Consider the following 26406-nt stretch of genomic DNA (forward strand, 5'->3'; position numbering starts at 1 on the left):
CCTCGATAGGTGTATGGGTGTTCTTAAGCAGACAGAAATGCCTCTTGTTTGATTCTAGGCGAATTGTTGTTGTCATCAAGCGATACATAGATCCACTGAGGCAAGTGTGTCTTAATTTACATTATTTAAATGAGAATAGTGGTCAAATTAGCACTTGGCATTCCAGAAGTTAGCTTTCAAATTGCTACGGGTTGTCTTTTTCTGTGATTAAGAATTTTCAGATTTTTAAACACATGATCAACAGAGTACTTGCTTTTGAGTTTTAATGACTATGAATTTGTAAAGCTCACCTGAGCTCCATCCTGGAACTGAAAAGATGTTTTTTGTTAAATAACTCAGAGGTATTCCTTTTATCAATCTCAGAAGGATGACAGGCTGAGTGGATCCGCCAGGATTTGAACCTGTAGCCATAAGCTCAAAGATCCATGCAGTGACTATATTAGTCCACTGTGCCACCAAATATGGCCTACCATTCGGCCTAACTTTTTACCTCCTGCTGTAATTAGCTATGTGTGGGATATTGACCAATTGTATGTTCTCTGCTCCAAGAGACCACCTTGGCAGTGGATGATGCTCTTCACAAAATTCCTAACTAAGCACAACTTAAGATGCTTTAGTGCAGCTTTTAAAGGAGATAGGCACAGCAATCAAAAGAAAAAATAATTCCTGAACAAATGAAAACCAAATTCACTTACGTCTAATCTCTAATGGTATGATTAGTTCAAGCACTCCTTGCAAAACCTTTAGGGCTGTTTAAGGGATCTCTCTTCGGGGAGAGCGGTGGAATATACACAGGTGGGTCCTGAGGTAGCTGTGTCATAGAACACAAGAGGTCTGAGGCTGCTTAAGTGCCTGTTCAGAGAGGGCATGGCTCAGCCAATTTGGACTGGATCTTCCCATTAGAAGTGAGTTAAGACTGCTGGCTTTTATGTGGCCGTTCTTAGCACTGCCATAGGCAAGCTAAAAACTCTGCTAGGAATGTGGCTCAAAATAATTGCTAATGTATGAAATTAATGTATACACTCCATCCATCAAATGTTTGCGATGTCTATGGCTTACAGTGCGAAACATTACCTCAATTATGAGCTATTGCTGTCTTAAAGGGGCTACAGTATGGTACTTAAAGGCAAAAAGTGAGCCTTAATAAGCCAAGAGATATGTATTTAAATGATGTGTCAAATGTAAAGAAAATAAAAGGAGTCTGAAATGAAAATGAAATGGTTTATATTTTTCTCAAAGGAATTGTAACAGTACTTGAGCCACTTGTTTTGGTATGAGTTCCTGTACTGGCCTGAGAATGGGAATAACACACCAAGGACAGGACATGGGACTTCAACAGAAGATCGATGATCCAAGTTTCTGGCCAGGTCCCACAGTTCTGAGAACTTTACATCAAGTGAGGAAGCTAATAGAATGTAAGCCCTTCAGAAAACTGGATTTGTGCATTGTTTAAAAAGCCCCATTTACTAGCAAATGTTTTTAATGCAGTCTTTAAGGGACATTCTGATCTTACTCTATTTATCAAGCATTGCTAGCACTTCTATATTATCATACAAGAGCAGTGAATGTGCCCAGCACAATGCTCTACTGGGCAACACACTGCCAATATGAACATTTTTGCAAAAGCACTTACAAGAAAGACTTGAGGGTTGCATTTGCAATAGGCTACTTAGCATCGAAGGAAGGTAGATGCATATCTTATTTATTTAGTCTTCTTTTATTTAGTCTCTGTAAGTGGACTTCAATCTCATTCTTATTGGTCTTCAAAGAGTAACTGATACTTTATTAACTCACACCAGAAGGAATAAGATGGTGTTTGATCTGAGTAAAATAAAAAGTATGATTGTTGGGCATAGACAATGGGAACTTAACTAGTGTTGGTCACAAAAAAGCACTACAACACTTATGGCTTGAGACAATTTGCCACTCAATATCATCATGTACATTCTATTTTGAAAGTTAATCCAATTTCCACATATGGAGTGAATACAGTGTGCTACATATGGAACAAAAATGTGGATATTACACTGTGTGCTAGATTGCATCTAATGATCTCTGAGTAAGACTATCTAAAGCCTGAGTGGTAACTTCAGCTCAGATTAAAAGCAGCCAGGGCTCTAACAGAGCACCCTGTCGACATATATTCCTTTAGATTTAAATATAATGTCTACAGTTTAAGTAAACTGCTATGAGCTGGCACTGTGCTACACAAAGAAGCAAAAACTCTTAAGGGTATTTAATTAACTTGCCTGCAAAGTACGAGTAAAAGCTATAATAAATAAGGTCAAAACCACTTCCTAAAGATAATAGTGTTGCACTGCCCCTTAAAAAGAGTATGGAGATGGATTCTTTTAGTGCTTCCCAAAATGATTTTATTACCTGTGTTTCATTCATACTGATAAGCCATCCAATTTTAGATGTAACAGACTCTTGAAGGGGACAATCATGAAAGGTAAATTGATAAATTATATAGAACTATGGAAGAAACCATTGGGCGCTTACTATTTTTTTGCCCTCAGCCAAGAGAGGCACAGGGGTGTCTGCTTAAAATATTATTTGTACAGTATATGGTAAAATTAGAATAAAATGGAATTATGTTCTAGTTGGAGATGGACAAATTACTATAGAAGACAGCATCAGCAGGAGCTGACTGAATGCACAATTAAAACTAAATGTAACTAACAATTATAAAGTTGCAGCGACTGTGAACTGGATTAACTGGATGAATGGAGGCCAAAATCTGAATTTACACCAAAATCATATGATTGAAAATCTACAGGAGTTAGTCATTGGATAAGTAGTTGACTCTAAGGTTAGTTACGATCATCATGACCAGTGTGTTGTGGTGGCATGATGGGCTATTATGATTAAACGTATTACCTGGTTGGACAGAACGTAATACCAAAGGTTCAGTAGGATTCATTGCAAGAAATGGTATCAATAAAATGCTAATAAAAAATGTCAACACAAAAAAAAAAAATGGTATCAATCAGTCACACATAGCATCTGAATAAATCAGGAAAAACTCTTCTATTTGGAAACAGGAAACAGAATAGGAGATTCACCCATGCAGTATGTGATTCGGGGTATACCAGTTATCAAACATTCTACATAGGAAATCATAAAGTGAATAATAGTGTAGATGGTGCAGTGCTCTTGGGGTGCAAATAATTCTACAACTGGTCGAAACACAGTAAAATAAACAAAGTATTGTAAATCAGTACAAAGTGAGTCTATTCACAGTCATGGATTTCCTCCGATAGAATCATAAAAAAACTTTGGGATATTCCTTTTCCCAAAAATGCTCATGACAGTTGTCGCTACGAGATCGATAAAAAACGTGCTGTTTTATTACTATTTATTTGGAAGCTAAGTGTAACTAATTCATACAGTTGAATGCAATTAAACCTACGGAACCTTTTGTTATGTACTTCTAATCATGACCCTGGTTCAGTTGCAATATAAAGAAGGTCTGTTCTATATTTTATACTGGATATACAGTGTCCTAGCCATATTTGATTTTTAGAATGTATAGGTTGCAGACTATCAGGTGTAGAAAATTGGGTTTTTGATTGAGGTGGGGTAAAGATTCTTCTCAAGCAACAACCACAATCCTGGTCAGGTTGAACTACAAAAGTCAATAAACTAACCTGTGCTTAACCATCTGGTAGCTTGACACAAAATCAGTCAGGCCTAATTGAGTAGTATTGTGTTAAGTAGTTATGCAGTACACAGACAAAGTAAAAACACAAAATGAGAAAAATCCCACATAAATTTAGAACAATAGAGTAAAATTCAATAAATAAAATGACAACAAAATGAATTAAATCTAATCTGTAGAACTGGAGCTATGAATTTTTACATTTTTATTGCCTAAAAGATTAAAACGTCAACTGCGGGTATCTGGCCACACCAGACAAACGCAAAGTCAGAGGTTAAAGCTGACCGCGATGGAGCATGTTTCGGCGACATGAAGTGGACTGGGCCTGGTAAGGCTTACCTTAAGATTTCAAACAGGTTTGGAAGTAAAGTTCCTGAGAAGGTAAAGCTCACCGGGGCAAGGCAGCTGCTAGATTCCGAGGAGCAGGTGTAATTGGCAGGAGAGCCATTGGATGAAACTACAGGCTGTAACCGACAAGGCCTCTATGAGGCTGGAAACCCTTCCTGAGGGGTCCAGCTGAATAGAATTTGCTGCTGCAGAGAAGAACATGGTGAGGAGCTGCCACGAAGTCAAGACGACCGGAGATGCAAGTCAGGCAGATCAGTATGCAAGTATGCCTCCTGCTGTTCTCAGGCCACTTTTTGGTGAACATTTTTGCTAAGTCCCTAGTTTCAGGTTCTGGCTGGAGGAGCACCGTTAGTAGGCAATTGCAAGGGTCCAGGACTGGTTGGAAATCTACTTGGGGTCAGGATTCACTCCAGGCAGCGCCAGGTGCAGGGTTCAACGTTTCTGGAGCTTGGTATGTCCTGTAGCTCACACAGGAGCCAGCCTGATAGTCCTCAGATCAAGCAGCAAGGCAGGCTTCAAGCAGCAGGGAAGTACTCTGAGGGTACAAGGCAGGATTGATGCAGCTGGTAGTCCTCTGGTAGCAGCAAGGCAGTCCCCTAATGTTCAGAGCAGACCTCAAGCAGCAGGGCCTGCCTCTGAAGTACAAGGCAGTCCTTATGAGGGGGTGAGGGGGTGACGGGGTGCCCTCAGGTCCAGGAGGGTACTGAAGAGTTGGTCTGAGGGTCCAATATTTATACCTGGTGCCATCCACTGAAGTGGGAGAAACTAATAGGCTATCCAACCATATGGTTCTGGAAATTTGCTTCCTTTCCCTATCCAGGATCCAAGTAGTCTAGGGTGACAAAAGGCTGGTGTCAAGTCACTTCGTGAGTGTGCTGAAGGAAGCTCTTTGAAATGTAAGTGGGGGCAGGAAACAGCTCCGCCCTACCCATTCTGCCAACACCTAGTCTCCCAGTGTACTCCTTCCACTGTGTGGGAGGAATACACAAAGGCCAACTGTCAACTATTCACATTCATGTGACACAGGCTGCAGGCATCAAATGATTAGTATGAGAAAATATCAACTTTCTAAAAGTGACATTTTCAGAATTATGTCTTAAAATCCGACTTTACCATTGACGATGATTTTAAATTACAATTCTTTAGAGACCAAACATGATGTTTCTACATGTTCCTAATAAAAAAAGTTAGCACTTATGAAATGTAATAAGGTAACCCAGAAAATATACTATAGAGAGGCAGGCCTTAAAGTAGCAAAAAACAAATATGGGATGTTTCACTACCAGGACATGTAAAATGTAAAAACACATAGTCTACCTTTTAAATATGATGCTCCCTGCCCTACTGGCGGTTAGGGCCTACCATATGTATTAAAAATAGAGGTTTAGGCCTGGCAAAAGGTTTATTATGCCAGATTGATTGGCCATTTAAAACTGCACACAGGCTGCAGTGGCAGGCCTGAGATATATTTTACAGGGTACCTTGAGTGGGTGGCACAATAAGTGCTGAAGGCCCACTAGTAGCATTTAATTTACAGGCCCTAGGTACATGTAGTATTAGGGACTTAAAAATAAATTAACTGTTTCTATTGGATGTGAGCTAATTCTACCATATTTAACGGACAGAGCACAAAAACCTTTGCACTGGGTAGCAGTCATAAAGTGCATAGAGTCCTAATGCCAAAAAAACTAATTTCAGAGAATAAGAAAAGAGAGGGCAAACGTTTGGGAGAAGACTACACCATTGGCTAACACTGGTCCCGTATGCAGCAATTGCCAATTGAACTTCAGCTGCTATTTTTACCCTGTCTTTTGAAAGTGTTTTTAGAAAAGTATGGATTGGAATATGAACTGAACTGTAACTGAGTTTTTAAATTTTTGTAGCAATGTAATGCCGGTGCAAATTGCCTCTGATGTTTTTATTTCTAAGTACTGGAGTATGCTAGGGGATTGTCAATTGTAAAGGTTTTTATTATCCCAACAAAGTGCTTAATAGTGCAACTGAATGGAAAATAAACAGTTACACTTTGATGTGAAAAGTGTAATTAATTGTACCACCCCCAAAGGAACCTTTCTGAAAGCTATGCTGATTACATTTACCTTTGAAAGTAACGTTAACAAGAAAATCTTGCTCATACCTTTCTTTGATTCTGTGATAGGACATATGGTTGTAAAATAAAGAGGGAACTCTTGTATGACTTGATAAAATAGGCATGCATCATGGAAAGCAATTCACAACAATCAAACCCTTCTAGCTCTATGATTTCAATACCAAATAACAGCAATCTTCTTCTGCAATAAAGACCTGGAACATTCCAGGAACTGGACAGGAAATTTGAAAAGACATGAGCTATGGGAAATGGCTAGCAAAAAATGTTAAATTAAATAAACTGCGCCAATCCCAGGTAAAGGTCCTTCATAGTACTAATAAAGATGAATGTAAGATCAAGCCTCAATTTAATACTCAATGGAAGGCATTGTTTAGAAACTTCTGAGCAGAAAATGTGTAAAGAAAATATTACACTAAACCTTGTGGTATTACACCTAGGTCTCCTCACTGTTAATGGTACTGATTTTAGGGGCAGCTACAATAATGAATATCGTAATATAAGCCACTTGGCCATGCTGAGTGACCTAATAATAAACCTAAATAAGTTGAACTGGCTACACTGGATGTCGCATCAATCCAGGAAAATGTTGGAGTGTTATTTCTAGGGAGTGCGAACCCAGCTCAAATAATAATCACAATCCTTGCCAGGGTGAACCTCTAAAGTCACTAAATAAAATGTTGCTTAACCTTTTGGTAGCTTGGCACAAAGCAGTCAAGCCTAGCTTAGAGGCAATGTGTAAAGTATTTATGCAGTACTCAGTCATAAAGTAAAAAGACAACACAAGAAAAATACCAAATCAATTTAGAAAAATAGAGAATATTTAAAAATGCTATGTCATGGCTCCCTCTATTATCTATGGTTTTCCACCTCAGCATCAATACCCTAAAAACTTTTTTTATGGTACTAATTTTTGGGCACAATCCTGCCTGAAAAGAGGACAAAATATTGTCTTCCAACCAAGTGTTTAAGTGGCCCACCAGGACTTGTTTGGAGTAGATTTTCTGGGCTATATCTTTCAGGCTTTTTGGCCGATAATTTGCCGGAACAAAATGTATGCTTTTCTTGTATATTGAGATTATTTATGCTCCCTTCAAGGAATCAGGGACAGGTGCACCTGCAACAATGACATTACAGATACAATTTAAAGATGGTGACCAGATCTCTGGCGTAGATTTAAAAACAAATCACCGGGATTCTTCTCTAGCCCAGGCATCTTTCTAGAGATAGCCAGCTCTGTCTCTGCCAAGGTAAATACCAATTTATCATTAGGGAACTCTTGCCAGAGCCTGGGAGAATCTCGGCCCACTCTAGATTGTTCTTTGTACTGCAGCTCCTGGGCGGGCTGATCCTGCTTGATAATAGTTAGAATGCCCTTACCATAAGGAGATTGAAATGCGGCCACCGAGTCCATGGGTCTCATTGTATCTGACTTACTTCCATGGCTAAATATATGCCAGAACAAAGCTCGATTTTTAGTTCATATGGCATCTAAGGTGTCCCCCCATCTTTGGGCATTTGTAAGGATTACTATACCTGATTCTTGCTTCTTGGATTAAGGATTGTTGGTCATTTTTGATAAATTTACCCAGGGAGGTTTTGGCCTCTCTACACTCTTTATTATACCAAGAACGATTATTATTATGTGTTTTATTGTCAGTTGCTATAGTCTGTGTAAAACAAATGTTCCTGAGTGCCTTGAAACAATCATCATGGAGCTTGATTACATCCAGGTGGGTAAGATCGTGATCGCTCATTGATGACAAAACGGGCTCTGGATAAGTATATATTTAGCTTAGAGCATCAGGATTAGAAGCAGTAGTATCCCATGTGACATTTCTCCTATTGTTAGTAACAGCCAAGGTCCCTCTCTGCAAATCTTTGGCCAAATCTGCTGGAACAAGGCTGCCCTTAAGAGTTAAAAGCAGGGGAACGTGATAATTTTCATATCTATTCTTAACCCTCATATCAATCAACGCAGGCCACGAATAGGGGTCTGGGAGAAAGTAGTCAATGTTGCTTCTGTAAGGTCCCCTTCTAAGTGTAGTCTACCTCTTTAGGTCAGAGGGGGTGTGGCCATTGCATGTTTTCAATTGGCATGAGAGAGAAAGATGTATCAATTGTAAAGCAACCTTGGAGGTGGTTGGGATACAAGCTCCTTGCTGCTGTGGAATGCCATGATGGCCATCTTCATCGCTAGTTATATCTATGATTAATACTGAGGACTCAAAAGATAGGTTAAAATCGCCCCCAATTATAATAGCAGTATTTCTACTAGGAACAGGTATGCATCCTCTCAGGTTGGTTAAAACATCAGAGTCTTCAGTTGCGGGGGGTTTGCTATTGTACACAATATACAAGAATACATTTTTGCCATTCCACGGCCCACGTTGTAGCCTCAGGATATCCTTGGATTTAATCCTTAGCTGTTTCACCTGGCACCCTAACAGAATACTGACCCATATTGTAAGCCCCCCTGGGACTCTGCCAGACCGTGTTTTCTGTGCTGGGGTGAAAAAGCTTTTGAAATCATGACTATCAGAAGCCGGTAAATCCCAAGTTTCTTGAAACATGATAATGTCAGCCTTGTCAATGAAAACCCCCAATCCTTTTGAGACAGTTTGCCTTTTAAGCCAGCAATGTTGCAAGATATTATCGTCAGGTTATCGGCCCCCGGCAAAGTTAGGTGATTGAGCTGCCTCACTGAATGAAGTCAGTGTTGGCAGGAGCCCTTCTTGATGAGCACCTGAGGGAGCCACTTGATTATCGAAATCAGGGGGAGAAAGGGTAACAAGTTGGGGTAGTTTGTTTGGTGGTCCTAGTAAAGGGACTGAATTAAGACCTAGTCAGTCCAACCCATCAAGATTGCTTAAAGCGGAGAACCTGCTATTCTGTGCAAACTGTGACAAGAAGTTACATTGGTTATTAGAACGCAGTTGGATATCTTGTGTGTTGGGTTTATAGAAGTACCCTAATGGGAGCGGGCATCTTTTGGTGTTAATTTGGCCAAAGGTCTCCTGGGATCTCAACAAACTTCTTACAGATTGGGGCCTGCAACATTTCAACACAATTCAGCCCGCCACTCTGTCTTTCTTAGACCGGCCCACCCAACCCACACCTTGCACCATTATTATCTCATTTATATTTGCAGGGTTCAAATGTTTATGCTTAGAAAGCCAGTCCACACATTTGTTTAACAACTCTGCCCAGGATTCTCGCTGTGATTCTTTTAGGGGAGGAACTCCGGCCAGGACTAAGACATAGGGACAAGAGAGCAGAGGCAGGTCCAATCGGTCTTTGAAGTGGAGTGTGTTCCAGAGGGCATTGGATTCTCTGTGGCTGTGTAACCCAAGCACGAGCTACTACCCTCTGTCACAGGGGGAAACAAACTGCCAATTCTCTTTGAGCCTCCATGGTGCCATCAGAGTTTACAACTCTGCCACTTACAGCATAATGAACTGTGGTATCCGCCCTGCTACAACTAGCATGATTAGCATGGTTGTATAACTAGCAATGTCTTTGCGGTATTCTCTTGGGCAATCATCTTAGTAGAAATGATCGTCAATCAGCTTTCAATACAGCTTAGCTGTTCCTTAATCTGTTTAAATTTATCCTCTAGAATGGTACAAAGTTTCTCGCATAGCATGTTGAAGTCAAGCATACCAGGGTTCTCTGAGTTGAAAGACTGGGTTGGTTCGACGTGGCCAGAGTTTCGTATCTGCGGGGAGAGCTGGTTGACATGAGCAATACGTATTTTGGTGTTTTTTAATTTTTTTCTGTTTTTCTGGGTCTTGCAAGGCTGATCTGTGTTTGGGGCCTGGTTTCATGATGCTGACTAAGGGTGGGCCTGGTTTCATTTTCATTGCCGGCTCACATGGGCTGTGGCTGTGGCTGAGGCTATGGCTAAGGCCGTGGGAGAGGCCGGGCCAAGGATTGGGTGTATCTGCCGTTGGGCTGGGCGGTCACAGGAGCATACCACCAGCTGACCAAGCACCTGCTGGTAATCACCTCTCTGTCCTGCTGTACACCTGAACCCATTCACCTGTGCAAGAAGGACAGGCGCAGTGACGCTTGCAGTGCACTGGCGGTGCAAGCAGGGCACTGAGCGGGGAACATGGGACAGATTGCTCCCCTGCCGCCCACCCTCACAGCAGCAGTTGTATAGGTGGCGATAGGCTGAGCTGAGGAGGGAGGGAGGTTGGAGGGAGGTGTTGGAGTTGCCCTGGTATGATCCATTAAGAAGATAAACCTCTCCTCACAAACTTTCTTCTCCCCTAAGGAATCCAAATCAGCAGCCAGCCAGCAAGAGCACGGACGCAGCCGCCATGGTTGGCTTTCCTGGTACTCCTCAGCGTGTGATGCAGTGTGTGGGCGGACAAGAGCGCAGCAACAGGGTGGAGGTTATTTTTTTTTTAATTAACTGTATGCATGTTTTGTTAAAGAATTTTGCTCCATGTCAGACTCTAAAACATACTTCTAGGACTGTCGAACTGCTGGCCAAAAACGGAGTAATGGGTCCTGTATAGCATGGCTTGGTTACTAATTTGCAGCTTAGGGACACCTGAAGAGTGATTTTCGGTATTGTCCTCCTCCATCTCCTTGGAAACATCTCTGTCTCATGCAGTCTGCAGGCTCTATCAGGGGTGTCTGATGTTCATGGCAACATCTGCATGCAGGGAAAAACAGCAGAAGGAGCATCCCACCTGTTGCTCTTTTCACCTGCTAATTAATAATGGTTCTCCAAATGGCGCTGAATACCAATTTCTACTTTATCTGGTTTGTTAGCTTGCAAAGTGATTGTCATTCCACCTTTAAGTTCATCATTCATGTCATTCATCATGCATGTTGCGGCAGCATGTGAAGCTCATTGTGCAGGGAGTAAAGCGTAACCATTATGACATTCCTATATTTTCACTGGTTATCCATTTTCAGGTTTGAGCCATGGCTCTTGTCCACTCTACATCTTAGACAGTTTTGACTCCTTTAAATGTGGTATTAAAAACAAACAGAGGACTCGGATCCTTCCGTCCCTGTATTTTAACGTTCTGGTCCTAGTAATAAGCAAAGAATAGACTGCCTGGGATAATAGCATTATGTTACTCTCATGGGATTCCGAATGTGCTCTGCCTCTTTCAGCCGCTTTGTAGGACCTTCCTGTCTTGTGGTCGGACCATTTGGCAGTATAATCATGGTACCTGCCCCAGTGAAGAAACACGTTCTGCCTTGCTCCACACAGCATACACAACCTTGGCACAAATATAATCACAACAACTATACAGAGCCTCAGGTAGCTAATCTGCTTCCTTGTCCATCTAATGTAGTTAAAGTGGCATCTAATTTCTCAGAATGCGCCGAATCATCCACAGATATGTTAGCCCCTATCCAAAAATCAATCATAAAAGAACGATCCCTTCTGATCCATGGTTTTCAGACATCCCTGACATTCTTAAACGGAAATGTATGCGTTTAGAGCAGAAATGGAAAAAAGATGACTTACCCAAAGATAAACTAAATTATAGTGAAGCCATGCAGGAATATAAACTTGGCATCTTCCAGGAGAAGTCTAGTTACTTCACACATGAAACGAAAAATGCCCAAACACACAGTAAAGGAACGTTTTGCCGGTATGAATCCATCCACTCCCCCTTTGGCTTTTACAACTAATACATCGAAGCATTTCTGCTCAAAATGTGGCCACTTTTGGCCAGGAAAAAAATGAAAATATTTGGCTGGAGTTCCAGGGCATGAATATACCGGACTCTTATTTTTATCAAAGAAAAGATTCCAACACTCTTCAGGTCACGGGCCTTCCGATCTTCTCAGCGCTCATTGAACTACAAGTCAGGAAGTTACCGCTTATGTCTAAATCCGGCAAACCTATGGACCCTGGTTCACTTTACATTGTGCAGCTATCACCACACATTATTTCAACTTCTGTTACTGATTTACACAACACTGTTATAGAAGTGGGCATTTTCCCTCAGATGGAGGCCACTGTGATTCCTCCAATTAAAAGGCAGACACTAAAGAATTTAAAAACTATAGGCCGATATCACTGCTGCCTCCTCCAGAGTCATTGTTCAATACAACCTTCTGGATATGTTGAAATCTGGTTTCAGTAGTGCAAACAGCATGGTGTCAGCGCTGGCAGCTGTCGCCAAAAGTATCAGTGGTTATTGATCAGGGATGTTCCGCTGCCTTGATCTTTTTGGCCCTCTTAACTGCATTTGATACCGTATCCCACTCATTCTAGTGGCCAGTTTGGCTCTACTTGGAATTAATCTCAAGACACTCCAACTTCTTCACTCGTTTTTGTCAAATATAACTCAAACTGTTGGTTGTCACTCTTTTACATCTAAACCTTTCTTGCTTCCATGTGGTGTTCCCCAGGGTTCTTAATTGTGTCCTTCTCTCTTTACTTTATATGTGTTTGTGCTTGCCAGCCTTATTTTACAGCTCTAATTATTTTCCTATGCGGCCGACACTTAGATTATCAACATCTCTGTCAATATTCGCTCAGTCTAATTTTCGTACGCTTAATGCAGGTTTTGCTGTTTGGTATGGATGTGGCCTTTTGGTCCAATGACTGGTGGCCAGAAGAAGGTGCCCTACAGGCGCCAGTAAATCTGCCAAGAATTTGGGTATTTTCTTTGACAATAGCCAATCTTTTACTTCTCAAATACACAAAGTCACTGCCACCAGTATTGTCTTATTTTGTGTTTTAAAAATAATCTTTCCTTTTATTCCCATCACGTCATACAAGACAGTTACTTAGGCCTTAATTGCCGCCATTCTTGACTACTGTAATGCCCTGCAATTTGAAATATACTGGGCGCTGCAATCTAGATTTCAAGTGGTGCAAAAGGCAGCAGCACTCCTCGTTCTTAAATTAACTAGACGACTTTCAGTAGTAAGGGAACTATGTAAGCTCCCCTGGCTATCAGTCCCCATATACCCATATTGAAAGTGGTGTGCTTGACCCGCAAAGCACGTAATAATCTTGGTCCCCGATTCATGTTTGCGACATTTCAGTGGTATCTCCCTGTCTGTCATTTAAGATCTAATAGTAAGAGAGAGGTGGTGGTGCCTAGGATTCGGCAGCAAGTGGGGGGATAAATTCCACTCCTACTTTACAGTGAAGCTATGGACTTCACTGCCTCTGGATATTACGTCCATCAATAATCATATTGCTTTTGGGTGGACTTTATTCGCTGACCTTTCACTTGCAATTGCTGACTGGATACTTGCCTCTGGCTGGCAGCACCAAGATGCCTCCAGGTAGCAGTGAGCTTTAACATTTTCTTTCATTTAATTTCTCTCCTTTCTCCATATTTCCTAACGTCCAGTATGGAAGTTGCAAGTGAATCCATTCATCTTTTTGGGACTTTGAGGTCACAGCAGATTTGAGTCATCTTCTTCACCTGTCTGCCTGGAGGGTGTGCCTTTATCCACAGGGTCCCTCCAGTGAACTGACGTAAGGGATCCTGGTATCACAGTTTCAACCTTCCTTAGCATAAGTTTCTTTGTGCTCGAGTTATCAAAAGAGGGTTTGTTTTGCTGTTCAATTCCTCTGGGCTGCTTGTCTGTCTAAATTTACTAAGCAGGCTTCCTGTGGGCCATGGAGAAATCTCTCTCCAATTAATGTATATAGTCTAATCTCTTCAGGGTTTATATTTTTTCTTCCACCCAGCTCCTACCTCTGTGTGATCGCCTCTTGTCCTTCCACCTTTGATTGCTCTGCTTCCGTAGGTCTCTCTATCAACTCTCAGCATGAGCGGTGTGATAGGCCTTCTTCATGTCACAGGTCTTCTATGTTTACTTTATGCAATGCTCTTCATTTTGTTTCCTCATTGCAAATGACATGACGAGTCGCGGGAACCTGTATTAATCGACCAGTCCTTTTCTTTTGCTGTGGTCCTACTCAGTGTGTTCTTTTTTGGCTTCTTACTGATGAGAGAAGTCTTCCACAACTACTCTGCGCAGGCAACTCAGGTTACCTTTTTCTAGGTCCTGCCTTCTGTCAATTCTAGGGTGTTTTCTTCTCTTTATTAGGGCCACTTCACTCTGAGTAAGACACTTCTGGACTGAACAATGAGCCTCGCTCTATGGAAGCTGTCGTGTTAATTAAACTTGCTTTACCCCATCCTCTGGTTTTTCTAGCTTTCAGCAAGATTGATAGAACAAAGTTTTCAGCTGGTTTTAGCTCCCCATATTCTTTAAATGGCCTCTTGACAAGTAAACTTTTAAAGTTGGATTAATCACATACATTGATTCACTTTAATTTGCAAAGTTGTAATAGTATTAGTCTAAATTGTAGTAACATAAATCTGTTAACATTTCAGAAGTGCTTAAAACCCCACTCTCTCAAACACCCCTAACAATCTATGTTGATTTTACTAAGCCACTCCACAAAAACAATTTCATCTTCTACCTTCTGCCCTGCCACATTCATACCTGCCAATCAAGTCCAAGACGAGAAATGCAACTGCTGTTACTGTTAACTAGCTCAAAGGGACTGGAGCAGGATGTGATTACATAGTGTATAACTCTGCATTTTTTTATTAAATAAATAAATATTGAAAAACAAAGGTTAACATGAAGTTATAGTTAGGGTAATAGCTCAGTGACAAAATTAACGTTTCGAACTAAAAAAACACAAATGACCCAGTTATACTTAGCAGAGCTAACTGTAACTTGCACCCCCGCCATGCACGGCTTATGACCTCACATATCACATCACTCATGACATGTTCTAAGCGGCAGGCAAAGCAAAAGCTTACAAACTAAATAATATTAGCTGCACATACATTTCATTTTAAAAACACAGTCATACATAATCAACAGTGATGGGAAAAATCAATGTGCTTCCAACCTCTTTGTGAGTACTGTTGTAAAACGCTGAAAGTGCAACAGAACTGCCATAGGAGCCAAAAGCAGTCCACATATAAAATATAGAAACACTGGTAAGGTTAGAAGAACACAGGACGCGACATTTGACTTGAAACTTTTAAGCCCAATGTAATTGTGGGAGTACTTAAGAGGAAATCTGGTGGACATAATCATTTATATATTTTTGAAATGCTGAATGTGGGGCAGTCACACACAAAATCTGTCCCAGAGGAAATAAATGTGACAAATAAAAATATCACATTTCCAATCTCAGACGCCTAATAAAGATGTAAAGCTACTCAAAAGCCACTTCAAGAATTAATAAAATACATTATACCCGTAGCTTGTGATGTTATCCAAGCGATCTCCTAGGCATTACAAATCAAATAACATTTACAGGCCCATATTGGGGATCAATGCTACAAGGAAGTGGTCTGATGTGACACAAAATAAATTGCTTAGAGGTGATGAAGGCCATATTCTGGTTAGTGAGTAATGTGCTTACCATTTAGTGTAGAAACCGGAAATCAAAATTGAGTCAGAAGTGCCTTGCCAAAATAATTGCTCAAATATCAGCTACAACATTGGCCATTGGGTGCTACTTCCTGCTCATTTTGTACCCTTTACACCATACTTTACATCTTCCCCTGTCTTTGTTCAATCCTCTCCTTGAGCGTCTCAGCCCTCCTACTCTCATTTCCATCTACTCAGCTTTCTTCTCCGTCCTCCCCCATTACCTCATGTTTCCCTTATACTTACCATCCTCTCATCGGAGTCTTCACCTCTCTCAACTCCATCTTTACACCCAGTTCGTACATCAGTACCCACTGAATCTCAGGGTGAAAGCCATTATGCCAAAACTACCTCGGTCATATAAATGAATGTTTGCTACTCTATGTACAACAGCTGGAATTAAGTGGACAAGCTTGCAGAAAAAGTTCACAATAAAAGGACATAGTAATCAGGTAATTACCAAACATTGAAAACTAACCTTCAATCCAAGCATTGCTCCTGAATCTCTAGGTACGCTTCCATCTTTTAATCGCTTGTTTAACAAAATTCGACCAATAAGACGATCTCCATCTTTGGATGGCTGCCAGGTGACAGGATGCTAAGATGTTAATGTAAAAAAACATATGTGAGTGTTTCCCTCCCCCTCCCAAATGCATTTGACAGTCTACTATGTAACACGTATTTTGAAATCTTACACAAAATATGCCATGATTACACAGTGTTTGCATGCATACTAAATAATAGCATTCATTTGCATACATGTTTCTTCTAAAGGCTCACTACTTATATAAATAACTCAGCAAGCAAATACTCTCACAACACGAGTAGTGAGAGAAATTCATGTGATATCCAATATTAAATCGTATTGCAACATCTGGTCAATGCAAAATACATAGTCTGGGGGCTTATGGAAATGTATGTGCCCATTCCCAGGCGAATACAGTACACTTGGTTTCTACTTTCAGCAGTAGGTAACATTTATTTTAATCATAACCGAGTCATTAAGCCCTAAATTTCATAATGTTGTGGATTTTTCACATTAATTCCTCTCACTGCTTTAAACCAAAAGACACCAGCAAATATAGACAATACAAACTGTTTTATGTTTTTATGAAGCAAATTTGTTTATGAAATATCGTCTTTTGGCAGTCGGTCTTCCATGTGAATGGTTGGGGCAATGGTTTCCACCAACTCTCGACTTGGAATAATTTATCAGGTACCGAGACATTTAACAGTCCAAATACTGCACATGGAAATATATTCAATAGAAATGTGCAGGCAATATATACATTTGAAATGTTTCTACCTTTTATGTAATCATAGCAATAAATATTGTCCGTGTTCATGCTCAACTAATACGCCATGCAAAACTGAGCATGTTTATATCCACCAACGCTAACCACATCACACATAAAGCAAAACAGGAAAAAGCAAAGCAGGTGGCAGAACATTCTATACAACACAAAACCACACCAAAATGCAATGGCAACAAAATAAAACAACAAACATGACAGTAAAAGGGAAAAAAGAAAAACAACCTTTTGTGTACATAGACCGCAAGTATCTTCCTTGTAATCATAGGTGTGCTAGGGAATTTCATTGTATTCAATAGGGATGTGCATGGGAGCAGTAAGCCAATCCGACTGACTCCTCAAAGTTGATAATCTTGGAATTGAGAGAGTTAAGTAAGACCAAATAATACTCCGAGCCTAGTGACTGATTTAGGTTTTTGGGCTGCCGAAAGGGGGTTTGGTTTTGTTTTTCTTTTCTGCACCTTTGGAAAGCCTAGATTGACCAAGAAACAGGCTCTCTTTCAGCTGTGTGTAGATTGAATGAGTGACAGAGAGCAAACAAAGACCGAATGAGTAGGGTACAAAGGCAGGCTGCACACTCTCAGTACCTTCTCGCTATGGCTATGCTCCTCGTTAAGAGTGGTGCTACTGCACGTGTCTACCCCAGAGTCTTTAATCTGAGGCTCGGACCACTCCAAATCCTCTTCCAAAGAGTGGCCACCAAAGCACATCATTCGCTTTTGCCTCTCAGACAAGCTGTTGAAGTCCGACAAAACTGCCTGCTCACTAGTTTTTCTTTTTCCCCTTTGACTGTCCCCTACAGGTGTGGAATAAACAAAAAAAGGATACAAAAAAGAAAACATGCAAAGGTGTAAATAAAACAAAAGAAAAGTGAGATGGTAAAAGAATCTAAATGGCAAGGCTCCACATGTCTCACCAAAGACATTGGGGACGCCTCACTGCTATGCCAAGACGTATGGTCCAACCAGTTGTAATCCATGTCTCCTGTGAGGGTCAGACAGACAAGACAGTGCAGTAAAGGAAAGTTGAAGAAAGGACAGATAAAGATATCACACATATGAATCTTGTCATTCTATTCCACTGAATTTTTTGTAACGTGCCATTTCATTTTTGATCTTGCAATATTAAAAACTAAAGTTTTGAAGAAGTGAATTTGTTGATCAGTGCTAAACAGATAACATCTAGTTAGCTCAGTCAAAATCAGCAGTTAACAAGAGAAACAAAGGAAGGCTCTGTTCATTGGAAAGGAGGCAGTGCATTGGGCACCCACGTGTGGCTGCATGGCATTGGGTGGTTAACATCAGGTGAGCAGGCAGTAAGTATGAACTTATTCACTGAAATAACTGAATTCACCAGAAGGGCAGACTAGTTGCTTGGATCCATGGATGCAAGGATTACGTCTGACAAGCTGTCGATCCAGAGCATAGCTGCATCCACTGGTTCAGCGCATGTAAAAGTGGTATATACACACTCTTAAATAAACAGCTTTTAATTTATTATTTCAAAGCACACGACCAAAGATTAATTATCTTTTTTGTCTCCTCCTCTCTTTGCTGTCACTCTTTGTCTCTCTTTTGCTTTTTGTCTTTTTTGTTCGCTCTCTTTCTTCTATCACTCTTTGTCTCTATCGCTTATCCTCACTCTTGTTCTATCACTCTGTCTCTCTTGCTAATTATCTCTCTTGTTCTCGCCCTTTCTTGCATATTCTGGCTCTCGATCTTTCTCCGTCACTCTTCTATCACTATTTGTCTCTCTAGCTTGCATACTCTCGCTCTCTCTTTCTCTCTTCTGACACTCATTGTCTCTATGGCAGTGTTGCTTATTCTCTATCGTTCCTTTTCTCTTTTATTTCCTCGCTACTCTCCCACTCTCTGAGTAGGTGAGAGACACACTGTTGCTCTGGGAGTGAAGGAGCAATCCAATTTAGAACATAAGGAATCATCGAGGTGCTAACGGAGGAGTACTCTAAATTGTTACGTGCATTAGTTAAGGCGTTGAACACAATTAGCAGCACAAATCGCAAGATGTCCTCATTGTTTTTAGAGTTAGAATAAAACATCACTGGTGCACAAGGCTGTGTGGTAATGACCAGGCAAGCAATTAGCTCAATTTAAGGGAATACTTCAAGGGTTCTTATAGAGAACAAAAGGGCAGTGTTTTGCCTTATAATGTGTACACCCTATTAGTTGTGCCACTGTTGGACAAGATTATATTTAGATTAGCACAAAATTTTGGAAGTACAAATTTAAGAGTACAATGTTACAGGAATGAACAAGGCTACACGTTCTTCCAGACGTGCTTACACATGCAATTGTTAAATTTGTTTTAAGGAACTGTATTTGTTTCATATTAACAGGCCAGCACATAACGTTTCAATAAAGGACATTATACTACTTGTCTGTGAATTGCTGGTGTTGGAGAATGCACAAAGCATTCGTAGATTTCCACAACAAAAGGAGACAATGGCCCGGCACCACAGTTTAATGTCAGCATTAATGTGGCACTAATGTTTCTCAAGCTCTAAGGAACAAGGCAGGACTACAAAATATTTCCTTTGATTGAACCAATGGTGTCATCTTTAATGATCTCTTCAGCTACTCCATTCGGCTGAGACAGCTGGCCAATGTGGCTTCAAATTTGACGAATTATTTCGAAACTTTATCTGGGATGAGGTTATTAATCTTAGCCAACACCCATGTGGAAAAGGATGCGGATCCATTAACAGAAGAGGAAGGCACAAGGCACAGGCCAGGGACACAGTACCAGACTAAAGGACAGATGTCACGACTTTACGCATGATCCAGGAAAGTAATTTCACTTTTTGGAGTCTCTGGCTCAACCAATCTACACTCTAAATGCACGCTCTAGTGATGAGATGAACTAAACCATTAATTGTTATTACCTCACTCCCTCCCTATCCACACCCAGCAACATTTCTCAATGTAAGCAAGGGATATGTCTGAGAGACTGACTCGCATTAAGCCCGGAAGGGGGAAAATGCACAGGGACATGATCGGATAAACTGTAAAACCATTCAAATGAACAGAGCCTTTAAACAGTATAAAGACAAAAGGAAGAAAAGACAAAGACTGTATATAGTCCCAAAGAGAAGAAAAGAAGTGGTGTTTTAGCTAATACATATGACCCATTCCTACTTTGTTCATGTCTTTGTCAAGAAGTGATTCATTGACTACTTCTTTGCCAACTAATATTACGACTGTCACAAGAGAAATCCACTGTATTATTACCTTACTAACACATACCTTAATTCTACATAAAATAAACAGTGCACAACATTTCAACCGATAAATCTAATGATAAAGAGGAAAACATAAATTATAAAAATGAATACAAGCAATGCAAGTTTTATTCAATAAAAGATTTGATGATCCGCTAATAAACAGAGACAAATTAGCACATCACTAGAATTACTAAGCACAATAGGAAATTGGGTATTTCAGTGGCATTTAAGCACCTACTTCTTTTAAGCAGAGAGTGTGCTTTGCAGATGGAAGAAGAAGCACAGTGATGGACATCTCTGATGCGTCGAAGCAGGAGAGCCTATCTACTATTCAGTTTACAATAATCTAATGAGTGCTTTGAATGATCTGGATAATGGGAAAAGACCCGTCAATAAAAATATCAAAGGGAGATTTAGCAACTTTCTTTTATGACCTCACTAACTTGCGCGAAAAACTCAGAACTGTAAGATCACTCAAATCCCACTGCAACACATTTTTCGATTTCAAGATACTATTAGGTTAAGAAGCTAAGAGTGCCAAAAAGAACTTCTCCTGAACTTTGTTTAAAATTATTTTCAGAACATAATGATATACACTTTTATAGGAGCCACTTTAATATAAGTCCACATACAAAGCGCATGGCCTCAATGGATTTCGTATTACTTGAAATAAGCACACAGATTAGTGTTCGGTGTGTTTTTCTAAACCTCTACAAAAATCAGTAAATAAGGACTTAAAACCTAACGGTTAAAAGTCATCCATCTGGACCTATCGATCATAAGTAAATAAACTTACTACTAAAAAAGAAAGGGACGCAAAGACAATATTATATCATTGTAAAGTATCAAACGGAAAAAAGCTTGACATGGGAAGTACAGACTGCCTGATACATAGCAAAGTGGACATTGGGTCACCAGGAACCTTCTCGCGCTGCAAGATGACTGCATTCCTACACCTTCATTGTTGGATTTCACTTACAATTGTGTCTGCAGGTCATTGAAATTTGAGATAAGAGTATATCTGAAAGTTCTAAACTTTTCTTGCATCATGCTTCTGAAGCATCAACGTCTCTATTTATGAATGAAGACTGAGGAACATAACTAAAAGAGCCTGTCCCTCTGAAGAGAGCCGGTCCGTTTAAGCCCCAGTACTACTACTTTGCACTACTGAAGTAAAAAATTGGTAAATGCCATAAAACATAGGGTTACTGCCCTTAAAGGGGAAATAACATGTAACCACATCTAACACTAAGCATATGAGAGGTACTGTAGAGAATCTGTATTTTCTACATGGTCAGCCCAGATATTTAGCTTTTTTATGGATCTTATGCAGTTGATTGTTTCTTTGGGCCTTGTCCATGGGGGAGATGATTTTGAACTGGAAGTTGGCCCAGCCGTAGACGTAGGACTTATCCTTTGTGCGCCTAGTAAACCCGACTCCTAAGTAGCTTTGGCAGAGGCTGGTTGTATAGCTTTGGATAACTGTCCAGTCATGGGCCCGGGTTGCTAGGCTTGCTTTATCCTCGATTAACAACATGGATCTAAGTGATTTGTTAACTGATTGTTTAAAGATGTTGTGAGATCCACTGCTCATCCAGGTTTCTTGTAGGCTCAGGGAATTTAAAGAGTGGTTGAGGTATAGCGCAGCAGCGCTCTTACTCTTACTTTCCATCTCTTTCCATAGGTGGTGATTTAGGCTTGTGGATTCCCCTCTCTGTATCTTGTGCCATCTTTTGGCATAGGCACCCATTCGCTCTAGAGTTTGGTTTCTCAGGCCAAATTCCAGCCTAATTTGTGCCTGGGAGGTGTAATTGGGCAGACTGAAGATTATTCTCATGGCCTTCGCTATTGTGCTGTTCAATTGCTGGGCATCCCTTCCTCGGAGGCATTCGCTTCCGTAGGTCAGGGCCGATGTTAGTTTTGCCTGTAGCACTTGAAGCAGGGGTGTGAAGCTTTGGCCGACTGCTTTGGTTTTGAGGTTCCTTAGTGCAATCCCTACGCTGATGCCCCTCCGTTTTATTGCTTCCTTTTGCTGGTTGAATGAGCCCTTTCTATCAAGAATTACCCCCAGGTACCTGTACTCCTCTACTGTTTCCAGTGTAGTCCCTCCCGTGTGTCAGTGAAAACCTGCTGATGATCTTTTTGCATTGATCCTCATTGTTTTGGTTTTTGAGAGGTTGATGGTAAGGTTGTTGTCTGTTGAGTACTTAAACGTGGTGCTGATCAGATGTTGTAGCCCTATCGGTGTTCTGCTTATTAGAACAATGTCATCAGCATACATTAGGTTGGAAATATTAAGGCGCCTAGGCTAGGGGCGTGAGAGTTAGTTTCGTCCAGCAGCTGTGCCAGGTCGGACATAAAGATGTTGAAAAGTGTTGGAGCTAGGACGCAGCCTTGTTTTAAGCCTTTCGTGGTTGTTATTTCTCTTGGAAGGAAATCTCCTGGCCCTAGCTTTACTTGGACCCATGTGTCCGTATGAAGTAGAATCAGCTGTGTGAGAAGGCCTGATGGGATGTTCCTTTTTTCCAGTTTTGACCATAGTAAGTTTCTGTTGACAGTGTCAAACGCTGAGGTGAAGTCAATGAAGCATACATACAGGGGGAGATTAGCTGCCTTTGTGGCGTCAATGAGAAGCGAGAGAGCTAGCATGTTTGATGTTGTGCCCATTTGTTTGCGGAATCCTGTCTGGGTAATAGGAATTACTGCATTTTCTTCTGTCCAGTCCAGAAGCTCCTCTAATAGGAGGCCAGCGTAATATTTGGCTTCGTTGTCGATTAGGGCTATTAGTCTGTAGTTTTTTGGGTCCTTTACATTGCTGTTCTTGTGTATTGGTGCTATAATAGACCCTTTCCATGACGCTGGGATTGTTGCAGTGTCTATTATCTGTTTGAAGAGTGGCGCTAGGGCTGCTGCCCAGTAATCCGGGTTTTGTTTATACAGTATTGGGGGAATCCCATTAGGGCCTGGCGCCCCCTCCGCTTTCCCCATCGCGATCCTGCTTATTATTTGTTTTTCCGTAGGATCAAATGCGTTACTGCCCAATTGTAACGTCCGTGTTGGACTTTTTTGGGCCTTGTCCGGTCGACTAGTAGTTGTGGGCTGTGGCACTATGTTGAAATGTGCCTGAAGATGGTTGGCCCAGGCTTCCTCGGATACATAAGAGTCAATGGTCAGAGTCCTAGAGTTCTGGAGTGAGTTAACTGGTATTATGTGATTTTGTGGCAGTGGCATTTTCCACATAATTATGAATTTGCCACTTTTGACACATAATCCATCCTTTGATGCATAGTCTGCACATTTCATCAACAAAAAAAGTTCTAGCTCATACAAATCAATAGTTTTTTTATTACGCAGCAACATGTGTGGAAGGCCCTCACAAAGAATGACTAATAATCTTTCTCTTGCGTATTTTTGTATTTGGGGGCAAAGTGGTACTAATAATGTGAAACCTTTGCCCAGAAAGTGTAAAAATGTGTAAAAATTGCAAAAGATATTTTGGTAATATTAACACTAAATGTGCAACATTACGCTACATAATTTGCCTTTTCTTGCTGCATAATTTAGCCAACCCTACTGAATTTTTTGGCCTTTTCCTCCCGCAAAATGTCAGTGGCCCTTGGCAAACTACATATTTGGACTAGTATTCTTCACAGTGAACAACTGCCCAACATTGGCTTTCAATGTGTAGGTAAAGCTGCATTTTACAGGATAAAGCTTAGCTCATTATTTAATTTTTCCATCAGGGAAAAGGCTAGTAGAATGATTACAATGTATATTTCACCAAGTTTGAAAAATCAAATGGAATGATGAAAGTTGATTTTGATATATTTAGTGGAACAGTAACTTTAAGATATGTACTTTGTGGAGCCTGAGAGAAAACACGTTTAGAACTGGCTTGTCTTTCAGCATTGCTCAGGAGGTCAAATACATATCTTTGGTGGCATGCTGATGGCCCTTCCTTTGTGAGCAATGGCCTAGCCTCTGGGTTCAGGAAGGATGGGTTGCTGCCTACAAGCCGTCAGTTAGCAGGCATTTGCTTTCTAGGAGGGGGCAGGAAAAGTGACAAATCCAAGATCAGCTTTAACATTTCTTCATTCAATTTAACAATACCAAATGGCACTGGCAGGAATAGCTCCCATTCATAAACATGGCCAACCCATACTTTCTGGCTCACACTCAAGCAGGAAGGAAATCCTGTTCTGGCGATGACACAGGGGAGTATACCTCATCACCATAGAGGAGAGGCTATGGGAAGGACCACAGGTCCTTCAGGTAGAGAATGGCAGAACCATTAAAAAAGGGGTGGAGATAATGTGTGAAAATAGCCAGAATTGGGATTAGGCAATTCTCCAGTCGCTGGAAATTCCACAGGATAAGATTGGCACTTTACCATATCCTTCTGAGATACACCTTAACATGGGAAGAAAATATCTTCACGAAAGCAGACTCTGCTAGACTGCCAGAAGAAAAAAGACTAAAGGACATGTCAATCCTGCAAGCACCGCAGGGAACTCCAACTGCTCTGCAGGGGCCATGAGGCTAGTCTACTGTTACCTGATACGAACACAACAATCAGGATTCGTGACTTGCACAAAGCCCAGCAGATCACAGAGGACTGGGCTCTGCAGAAGCCCAGACTGGAGAGAGATCTGGTGCCTAGAAGCCTGCGCTGAGGATCTCGGGGATGTAGGTGTGACCAGAAGGAATTTTACTAACCACTGGAGAAAAATGGGTCTTAGTCATGTTTTCCCCCTCCGGGTGACCAAGGTAAGGTGTTGAGGCTTAGCCAGGAAGGACGAATATTCAATGGGAAGGAAAACAAACCAGATACATAATGATCGTAGTTTTTTTCCACATTGAAAAGTGGTTCTATAGGATCTCACAGTAAAGGTAATGGGCTTCATGGAGCCCAGCTACAGCTTACAGCCTTAGCTGATGGGTTAATTCTGAAAAAACTGACAAAGTCTGAAGGTAAACAAAACCCTAGACCAGGCAAGGCAGCAAATCTACAGCAGAGGCAAAGCAACTTTTGCGGCTATGAATTCCAGCTACTGTTTATTAAGTTATTAGGGGGACCCTCTTCCCAAATTAATAACCCACTATATGACAGGCACACATTAAATTGGACATTCAGTTGCCAAGGCACTTCTTCTTCAATCACATTCACAAGTTCCTTAGGGGTTCTGTGATGCGCACATTGATCATTTATTCATTGCTGTGTTGTTTTAATTGAGTAAGAGACTTCTCTGTACCTCCACTTATGCTTTCTTTTCCCAAGTTTACTCCCCCACGTTTTCAAGCCGTGTTTTTACTCATTCGCCACCTCACATCATTGTTGATTGGAGTTTTCACTCTTATTTGTCCATTTTACCAATCGCAGAGATTAAAAAGTAATATTAAAGATGTTGTTGCCAGTGTTCACCACATAACAGGACACTCGGTGTTCATTCTACGATGCACGTATAGCCTTCCATATATCCGTGAAGGGTAGCTTGGTTGAGCATTGAAGGCATAGATCAAAGGTGATGGTAAGAAGTTTGAGCCTAGTATAAGTTACCAGTTTCCAAAAGAGATAGACTTTCAGCCAGAGATGTTATGTTGTACAAAAAGGACAACATTTTACTAATGAGTTAAATACGCATAAATACAATTACACTCTAATTAGGAACCAAAAAATGCAATGACACAAAAAAATACAATTCTAAAAACAAATGCAGTTGTAAGACAACGGACACATTACAAAAACATGTAGATGGTAATCATCTGAGAGCTATGAGGATCGTTGCTGTGGGCTTTTATATATCCCAAATCTTGGCCCCAAATTTAACCTTGGTGTTAACTATGTCCTGTACATTGCCCTAAGTCTAACCTTTGCCCTAACAGTAACTCAACCCTCTAACTTCTTCATTGACCTTAATCTTGGCCCTTGTCCTAACTTTAACAATAACCTTTTCATTAACACTAAAAGGGCCACTATGAGTTGGCCAGAAAATGGCCAGGTATGCCGCTCTCCTGACCACAGAATTAAATCCCAGTGCGTGTCAGATAGCAGTGGCGGAACCTCGCCCCCCCCCGACACCCACCGACCATGCACGCAACCTCGACATCATACTTGACTCAAGACTCTGAGACCAATGACAGTAAGGCAAAACATTGTGCGCAACTAACCCATACAGTACCACTCAATTGAAAACTGTTAGATGCTCAACTTCCTGTGGTTCACTGTCATCAAAACCACAATCAATACAAGAGGAAGGAACATCAAAAAATAGAGTCCATGAAATCTTTCCTTCAGGTTTCAGTAACCTTTTATTTTTTTATTTTTTCAAATTTC

General features: G+C 40.9%; 1 protein-coding gene across 2 annotated transcripts in view; it reads right to left on the reverse strand.

Moving 5' to 3' along the window:
• Positions 1–26406, reverse strand: part of RIMS2 (regulating synaptic membrane exocytosis 2) — a 1922267-nt gene that overhangs the window by 886066 nt on the left and 1009795 nt on the right. For both annotated transcript variants that reach the window (XM_085605119.1, XM_085605120.1), the window contains exons 7-8: positions 17419–17627; positions 15997–16116 (exon numbers count right to left, since the gene is read on the reverse strand). In XM_085605119.1, the coding sequence (XP_085461245.1) occupies positions 15997–16116; positions 17419–17627 (329 nt within the window). The remainder of the gene's footprint in view (positions 1–15996; positions 16117–17418; positions 17628–26406) is intronic.

Source organism: Triturus cristatus, chromosome 5_1 (genome assembly GCF_964204655.1).
Source record: "Triturus cristatus chromosome 5_1, aTriCri1.1, whole genome shotgun sequence".
In the NCBI taxonomy this organism is placed as follows: Eukaryota; Metazoa; Chordata; class Amphibia; order Caudata; family Salamandridae; genus Triturus; species Triturus cristatus.